Source organism: Eutrigla gurnardus, assembly GCF_963514095.1.
Source record: "Eutrigla gurnardus genome assembly, chromosome: 12".
Lineage (NCBI taxonomy): Eukaryota > Metazoa > Chordata > Actinopteri > Perciformes > Triglidae > Eutrigla > Eutrigla gurnardus.
In genome coordinates this window covers 21024060-21033339 of record NC_139926.1, presented here as the reverse complement: position 1 = coordinate 21033339, position 9280 = coordinate 21024060, and the positions used below count along the sequence as shown (strand labels likewise).

The 9280-nt window shown below is 40.2% G+C and overlaps 1 protein-coding gene across 11 annotated transcripts; it reads left to right on the top strand.

Moving 5' to 3' along the window:
• The first annotated feature begins 518 nt into the window (after positions 1–518).
• Positions 519–8756, top strand: LOC311021579 (uncharacterized protein). 11 transcript variants are annotated; one of them, XM_084022216.1, is made up of 10 exons: positions 519–764; positions 1961–2251; positions 2797–3054; positions 3205–3318; positions 4115–4237; positions 4699–4737; positions 4823–4894; positions 5597–5752; positions 6031–6147; positions 6247–8756. In XM_084022216.1, exons 1-10 carry the CDS (start codon positions 713–715, stop codon positions 6813–6815), a joined length of 1791 nt encoding a protein of 596 aa, XP_083878342.1. In that variant the 5' UTR covers positions 519–712; the 3' UTR covers positions 6816–8756. The 11 variants fall into 11 exon arrangements, with proteins under 11 accessions (XP_083878342.1, XP_083878339.1, XP_083878345.1 ...); XM_084022213.1 differs by having other exon boundaries at positions 520–764; positions 5597–5710; positions 6031–8756; XM_084022219.1 differs by lacking the exon at positions 6031–6147 and having other exon boundaries at positions 520–764.
• The last annotated feature ends 524 nt before the right edge of the window (positions 8757–9280 follow it).

Sequence of the window (9280 nt, the reverse complement as noted above, 5' to 3'; positions counted from 1 at the left end):
ACGAAAGGGTGATCTCAGGTGAATCCGTGGAAATGCAAAAGGCCCAGGTGAGCGTCCCGCCCCCATTTATGGACTCTGGGCGTCTGCCTGGATCCTAGTGCCCGCCCTTTTTACTTCCCTTCCACAAATACATGACACAACTTTACTGACTTGGACTCCGGGAACATTCATTGACATACAGCCTGTCAAACGAAGCGTGTCGAGCTTCCTGCATATTTTCAAAATAAAAAACACAGACGTGACGGTGACATGCCAGGTAACAAAAGTCATTCAAATCTTGAAATCAAACAAAGCTTATGTAGAATGTGTTGAGTAAAATAGAAAGCAGTGAACTTGTTCTTTATAAAATGAACATGTAGTAGCCTATTTAATTTAATAATTAACCACGCGTCCAAATCCAGGGTAAATGTCACATGGTGTTCGACCAATACATGAGAGGAGATCTCGATTTTACTTTGAAGGCAGGAAGTCGTTTGTGAAACTAGAGACTTGCTACAAAAAAAAAAAAAAATACTTTCGCTTTTCCCACTGACGTCCAGAGACACCTCCTTCCTTGCGCAATGGTTTCTGGAATTGTGTCCTAACCTCTGAGGAAAAGTAATAATCCGTGAGTTTTTTCTCCCGTCTGTAATCGGGAGGGGAAGGAAGGAAGGCAGTTAAAGAGGTTGGCTAATCCAGCAGGCAAATCACGCCACACATCTGCTCCTCTCAAATGGCTCGTCGGTTTTTCCTGGTCTTCCTCCTCTGCTCTGCCTTCTGCCATGGTGAGTTTATGGATTATGTCGTTTGGGATTTTGTAACCTTTGCACGTATCGCGTCGACATGAAAACACGTCCGCGCAGTTCAAACGTTGAGTGAGCCTGCACAACTCAGTTAAATATCTAATTACAGCTAATAAAGATGTCTGCTTTATGGTATAGTACCGATGTCATTTTTGAACTTTTTGTGGATAAAATTCCAGTAAATGCTGTTTAATTTATATTCTTATTTTGTAATAGCCTACTTATGAATACAAAGGGATTTTTAATGTTCTAACCATGTATGCACATAATTTATATCGACTTTACACATATAAATCTACTTCCTCCAATAAAACAACATCCCTGCAATGAATCCCAATTAGTTGAGGTAATGTCATTTTTGTTGACTGTTAGGTCAGTGATAATTTACTTTTACTTTTTGAGGCTGTAGTTTGTGTATTGTTATGTTGGACTGAATTGAAAGGTTTGACAGACTAATCTTGACTTAATGGTCTGGTCACTTTTTCTGGAGCTTTCAACTGCATGTTATTGACTTGTAGGAATACAGAAAGTTAATTATATAATTTAAGTTAAGTGAAAAGGTGGTTTACACTGTAACATGTCAGGACCTGAATCCTCCTCCCCAACGGTTATTTTGACTTTTGGTTCTGGTTTCCTCTGACAGTTGATAATCTGAAGATTGGAGTCTACCAAATTCCTTTAAAAAAGAATCCACACCAGGATGTTATTAAACAAACAACAGTCAGTTTTCAATCACAAAGAAAAGTAAATTGAGAAGCTTTTTTTTTCGGACCATAGTGGAGAACACCTGAAGAGTAAAGTTGCATGTTTGGGTCACAGGGTGATAGCTGTCTCCATGACAACTGAGTGAACTCATTTGAAATGCAGTTCAAAGTGCCATACATAGCTAATAAGTACACATTAAATCAAGATTTACAAAGTCAAGCATTAACCTTCACCCTTGACTCTTATATTGACTGGCACTTCTAAAAAATAACAGGCCCTAACTCGTCATAGATACGACCCAACAGCTCTCTGGCACAGTATTATTTGCATTGGATTATATTAGATTGTACAGATGTATACCTTATTGGCAACTCAGTGTGCAGAGCTGCTGAGGTGTTGAGTTGTCATCATACCCATCAGCGTTACAAATATACCTTCACACACAATGCTGCATCTCTGCTCTCTGTTTGCAGCTGCTGGGCAATCTCCAATATATGCACTCAAGGGGGGGGAGGTCACCCTAAACCCAAAGACTGATGGAGACGCTGAAGCAATTCTCTGGAAACACAATGGCAACAAAGTGGTAGAGTTTTATGGCAAGCAGCAAGATGTGTACGGCACGTATGACAACAGGGTCACTCTGGACTGGGTCACTGCAGTACTCGGTATCACCAACCTCAGATTTGAGGACAGCGGGGAATATATAGCGGAAATAGAGCGTCCAAAAGGGTTGCATCGTTCAGCTCATAAATTGGAGGTGATAGGTAAGTTATCTTTTACTAACTTTTTTTTTAACAAAGTGGTTATATGCAGTTACCCAGTCACCTGCACAACAGGAGCTGGAAGTAACAGAGTAGCAGTGTCAGAAACGTTTTCACCCGCACCCAGCAGTGCAATGATTCAGATATCACAACCAGTTATCTCTTAATATGTCACCTATACAAGTGATTCCATAGCGCATTCACTTTTTGTCTTTTTGATGGCCTTACTATCAGCTGAGACTTTGCTCTCCAGAAAATGACTGACCACCATTTCCATTATGATCAGTGTACAGCTGATAGTTATTTATTATGGCCATGATTTATTATCTTACCTTTAACTAAGTAGTCATAGTCACCTGAACTTATTTATACCTTTAAACATGGAAGCAAAGGAATAGAAAACAACAACCTGCTTTTCCTTTATTTATGTTCTACCCTGTTTTGTGAGGCTGATTCTTCATTTATTATACTTATCCCACGTTCAAACACATTAGAGTCATTCACGTTGGTATGTATTCATTGATTTGTTCTTTCATGTATTCATTAAGAGAAGGTCGCCAGCCCCAACATATCCTGTGAGATGAGCAACAGCAGCAGCACTAACGTATCTGCACAGCTGCTGTGCTCCGTCGAGCCCAGAGGACCTCTAATGAAGTTTGAGTGGAGAACACATGGAAACCTGCAGCCTGGCCAACAGTTACAAATCTCTCTGGGGGCTGAACATGATGATGAAGTATACACTTGTAATGTGAGCAACCCTCTGAGCAGTGAAACGGCGACATTCACAGCAAAGGATTGCTACCCAGGTAAGATTTCACATTCAGAGAATGGCAGAAATGATTTTTTATTTTTTTTTTGTAAGAGAAATTGCACAACGTACTGCTTGAATGTTGTTTTGGAACTGAAAAATGTAACTAAAGGTTGCTGTGAGTTTCACTTTTGTTCTTTCTGTGCAGACGGTTTATCTGGAGGCGAGATTGTCGGCATCGTTGTAGGTGTTTTAGTTGTAGGTGCCCTGATTGTCGGCATCGTGGTTCTGGCCGTAGTGTTCTACAAACGCCGCCGTAAAGGTAAATATTAAAAAAGTTCACGACTAAACAGGAGAAATTGATTCCAAAATTAATATTTTTTTCAGCAACTAGTTGATATACAATAATACAGACATTGATATCTACAGTACGTATTCAGTTATGAGTAATTGGTTATTAATAAGCTCTGCATTGGGCAAGTTTATTTGTTATTTATAGATCAAAAGTTCAACCAGAATCTATAGAAAGCCATTTATGTGTAACTGTAATTTATAAACATACCATTTCTTGCCTCCCCCCCCCCCCCCCCCCCCCCCCCCTTTCCACCAGCTGGAATATCAGTGTTAGATTTCGGTATTGATTTTTATTACTTTAAATTAAAGGGCGTCGGCGTGTTCATTGTGTGTTGCAGAGAAAAGCTAGAAGGCACTCACCTCTGAGGCCGCACAATCCTTTAAACTAAGTAATAACAATAATAATAATAATCAAGCATGTTTTCCCCTGCTCCTCACTGTCAAACGGAGCCTCCCCTGTCCGGCTGTATTCATTCAAAATCCGGGAACATGTGGGTGTTTATTTGCGCCGTAGAACAAACCGCCCTGAAACAATTAAAATAACATTTCTTTCGTCTGATTCACTGCTTAGCTTCGTTGCCTTGCTTTCATTCACTACGTAGCTCGCTCTACCGCCAAATTTATAGCTGCGTGTTCACAAATAGCAGCTGTCCAATGAAACATTCTTTTAATGGGACTGTTTTACTCACAGGTCATCATCTAAGAATTCTTTTGGTCGTGTTCTTTTCTTTCTGGTGACTCACATTATATTTTGTGTTTTCAAGCTGTTTCAGAATCAGATAAGAATAAAGCTCAGGGTGACGAAGATAAGTCTCTTCTTGGGAGCCCGGATGAAGCTGCTAGCAGTCGCAGAGGAGACGGCGATTCATGCCCCAGTTCTGGAAAAGGTAAAGGCTGCTCAGTGTTTTTATGCTGTAACAGCAGAGAATCCTGGCTTAAAAGCAAATTGCTAAAAAAAAAGAATATTTTCTGATAATGGTGAAAGAGCATTGTCATTTTCTCTCTGATTTGTTATTATTTACTAAAACCAAAATGTCTTATCATATATGCCTCAACAAGATCTCGGACTGGAAGTGGAAAAAAACATTTCACTGTTGTAATAATAAAAACAAATCTTAGTATTCATCATGTCCTTCTTTTATCTTTCCACTTTGCCTTCTTATGGCTTACATACGTATCCATGACGTGCACTTATATTGTATTTTGGTGGGTGTTTGGTGTACAGTAGAGTAGAGTGGAATAGAGATCACTTTAGGCAACGTGTTTCCTTTAGATTTGATTGAAACTATTATGAACTGAACCAGAAAGCAAACTTTGCCTAATTGCTTCCCTTTTCTTTAATCTACAGCAAGTGTTAAGATTTCAACAGATGAGATGCCACGAAAAGGTTACATTAACACACGTTATTCATTATGACTTATACATAGTAGAAAAGACTTAAACAATGATGTGTTGTCTTTTACTCTTTCCAGGGCATGTCAGCTCTGCCATAAAAACTTGGTCTGGGCAAAGCAAAGATGGAAGTTCAAAGAAAAAAATCAAAGGTACCTTTTGTTAATTAACAAAGTTGCTTACAATTTGCTTAAACCTGCAACAACTAACAACTAACTCTCATTTAGTTAATCATTTTATTTATAGGATGTCAAACTAGTGGAATGGAAAGCTGCATGATCTTCTATTTGAGAAGCTGCAAACAGTGAATGCTTGGGAATTTTGACTAAAAGTATTGATTGATTATTATAATGGTTGTATTTTTTGTTGAACAATTGATTCATTAATCAATATAACACTCATTGTTCTCTACTGGAAACATGTGCATTAGATTTCAGCATGTTGATTTGATCACTTGTAGCTTTAAAATTAAAGGGCGTGGCCGTTTCATTTGACCTCTGGTGCCTCTTCATCGCCTGCGGGGCGCGTTGGAGATAAAAGCAAGGAAGCACTCTGAGAGCACACGCCTGCAAAGCTACATGTTACAGAATGTTTGCAGAAGTTCAAGAGAAACCTCAGATATTAGATACGATATTAATGCATTCTGTGATGCAGTCCATGTTAAAAAAGTTGATCAGCTTATCAACATCACATCTTGCTCTTTAAAAGTATAACATGTAGGAAGTTGATCTCATCATGTATTGATTCAGTACTGATTGTTATTAAGGTTGTACATTGTTCTACTGGTTTCTTTAGACTGCTTCTGCATGGTTGAATCATTTCTGTATTTCCCTTCTTCCGTGTGTCCGGTTTAGGATATTATCCTTCCCCTCAGAGTGTTGGGTTGACTCCTCTGGGGAAGGATCGTGCGAGTGATGACAATGGCGATGCAGACCAACATAGAACACCTAGGAAAAGGTTGTTCTTCAGTAAGTCTGATCAGAAAGTGTCCATCACTCCTGAACATCCAGGTTAGGAAACTGAAATGAAAAAATAAATTACTGTATGTTGGAAAACACCTGTTGACAAATCAAGCTGAGACACATGTTATAATCTGAAGGAGTAGCTATTTGATTCACTTGAGTGCTTACTTTAATGCAGCTGTGTGTTACTTGGGAAATGGCTTTTTTACCACCGCTCATTCTCTGCTCCTCATTGTAGTAAGATGATGACTGATTGATTTTAAAACTGCCTCTGAACAATTAAAGCCTCTGCAAATTGTTAGCAGTCATCTTACTTTCTGTTTCAGAGCCAAAGAAGGAGGCAGAGGAGGATGAGGATGCACACTTGGCTCCTGAAGAGGAGGATGAGGAAGCACACTCTGCTCCTGCAGGTGAGGATGAGGAAGCACTCTCTGCTCCTGCAGGTGAGGATAAGGAAGCACTCTCTGCTCCTGCAGGTGAGGATGAGGAAGCACTCTCTGCTCCTGCAGGTGAGGATAAGGAAGCACTCTCTGCTCCTGCAGGTGAGGATAAGGAAGCACTCTCTGCTCCTGCCGGTGCTTCTCCTGCTGCTCAGCCACCTTCCCTTTTGGCTGAAAGTCCTCCAAGAATGACACCTGAGGACAGCACTGGTGAACACAAGGAAGACACCAACTCAGGTCAGGTCACCACAGAGGAAAATGACTCTTTGCACAAAAAAGAAACACATGAGTCAGATGACAAACCTGACACTATTACTGACCAGAAAGGTTCAAAAACACCATTGCATGAGCAACCTTTAACCTTATCGCAGGGTGAAACCAACCCAAGCGATTCTGATGATAATAATAAAGGCGATAGTGTGGGTGACCGGGAAGAAGCAGGTCAGCAACAGCACCTGTATTCAGACACCTCCCAGCAAACTCAGGGCCCCACACCAACACCACCAGACAACAGCACCACCCTTCAAGAGTCCCCACACACTGCACGTTCACACCCAGATGGGGAAGAAGAGCTCAAGCCCAGCCGGGACTCAGACGAAGGGGCGGGGCAGTCGGTTAAGGTGAAAGCCAAACTGTGGGATGCGACCCCGGAGAAGAACAGCCAGCAGTGAGGATGAAGGATAAAGTCGTTGACTACTTCATGCCGCCTGGCAAACGGAAATAAGATTTGAGAAGGAAGCGGATAATGAAAGTGCATCTATGAATACAGAGATGAAGGCAGAGCGGATAGAGCATGGATGAATATCAACGTTCAGATGCAGGAGAGACGGACATACACTAAGACTAACTGACCGTTATTATTATTATGAGGTTGAAAACAGACGGGTGGTCATCTTTCCCTGTTACCTGTTTAGTTTTTAATGTAACGGTTTAAATGAATTCAAATGAATATTAATCAAATATTTTATAGCACTAACGACTTCATTTTAAAGTTATATTTTTATTGTTTGTCTTTCATGGGTGTTTAATGTATGCTTTTTTTTAAAGAATCACACAATTATGAACACTAATTTAGATTTTATACCAATTGAACACTAATTTTATAAATATATTATGAGCTTATCATAAGGGACACTTTTTGATGTAGTATAATATAAGCTTAGTCGGTCAGCCGGTGAATATTTATTCCTTCATGCATTTTTAAAATGACTAACTGAGGAAGGAAGCAGACAATTATTATTATTTTGAGGTTGAAAACAGACGGGTGGTCATCTATCTATGGTGTCTGTTTCATTTTTAATGTAACAGTTTAAATGAATTCAAATTAATATTAATCAAATATTATATTGCACTAACGGCTGCATTTTAAAGTTATTTTTTATTGTTTGTCTTTTAAACCCATGGGTGCTTAATGTATGCTTTTTTAAAAGAATCTCCCAGTTATGAACACTAATTTAGATTTTATATCAATTGAACAACACCAATTTTATAAATGTATGATGAGCTTATCATAAGGGGCACTTTTTGATGTAGTATAAGCTTAGTTTGAATATTTATTTCTTCATGCAGTTTTAAAATGTTTCAAGCATTCCTTCTTTTTCATTGAGACCAGCTTGTTTATGCTAATCATTGCTGTGATCACTTTTTAAATATTTTGCTTGGCTCAGGATATGTTTGATCATTGATTGTGACACTACAGCTCCATTGTACTTGGATTTTGGGAAGCAACTGTAAGAATGCGTTTGTGTCAGTAGGGGGCAGTGTTTATTAGCACTTACCTCTAGTCATGAACTGATTTTAGAAATGAGAAATTAGCTTTTGAATGTCTAACCATCTTAACACAGAGAATTGAAGGACATCCTCAGCTATTAAGGCAAACCTAACAAACACACCATAGGAAAATGTGAGAGTGTGGCTTTACAGGAATTGATTGCAGCACATTTGTCGAAAGTCGAAAATCTGATATCACTCTGAGTTCCCGGTGGCTAGCGTGTTTGTGATGAGTTGTATACATGCAGTGTCTGGGACTGTGCCGTCTGCATAATTGAAGGTGAACTCAGTGAAAAAGCTGCCACGGTAAACCGTCTGTCATGCAAAAGCAGGTTTCGCCCACTGCTGGATGACAGACGGTGTGGATTTCTCCAGGTATACTGGTCCGGGCCATGTGAGAAAGTCACGCATGATTAGTTTAACCTCTGAGTCACAGAGGAGTCTGTGATCTGCTACCAGCTGATCCGCGGGGTTCAGGCCACGAGCAGGGGGAATGAACACTATCGTATTACTGTGATCACAACAAATACCAAGGGGATATTAGAGTATTGAATTATTTGTGGGGAATCGGGGCTCTGCCTCCTCTGACGCGGGTCACAATGTGGTTCCACTGAGACACCGCTGATGTATTGATGGCAGCGGGGAAGCTCCCATCTTGGCTCAGAGTCGTGGTTTCACCATCACCATTTTTTTTTTTTTTTGTGAAAGAAAAAATAAATGTGACAATGGCAGGAAATGCGTTAAGAGTTGGGAGTTCTTGTTTCCTCTCCCACATCATAAAGTGACATTAAACTGTGAAATGTTCCTTCAGATAAAAAATAAATTACACGTTTTCCCTTCAATTGTTTCGGTCCTTTTGTTGTTGGCCTTGTTGCAACAGGAGAGAATGAGAAAAATGGGCCACCCTCCAGAACGGCCTTTTCGAGTTGATTAGCATGCTGGGTTGTTTAAATTGCTTCCTGGAGGGCTGACGTGAAATCGAACAATATCCTCTGGCTTTAGAGACTAGCCCCATAGCTTCTTTAAAAAAAAAAAATGTTATATAAAAAAAAAATGTAGTTAGGACAGACCTTGGCACCGCTCCGCTAAGGAAGCTGAGCCCGGGGAGGCCAGGGCCCGGTTTCCTTCTTAGCCTTCTTAAAGCCTTCTTAAAGCCTTCTTAACGCTACGTCATTCGTAACCCCTACTTAGAGTTCCTACTGAACATTTCGTGTGTTTCCCGAAACGTTCTTTGCTATGAATCTCTTTCGTACGTCATACGTTGGTAAGGGTGGTCTGTACGAACGACGTAAGGAGTGTTTCTGAAGAAGACTCCTAAGAGACCGTTCGGGAACCACGACTATAGAGGTAAAACGTTTGGTAAGTC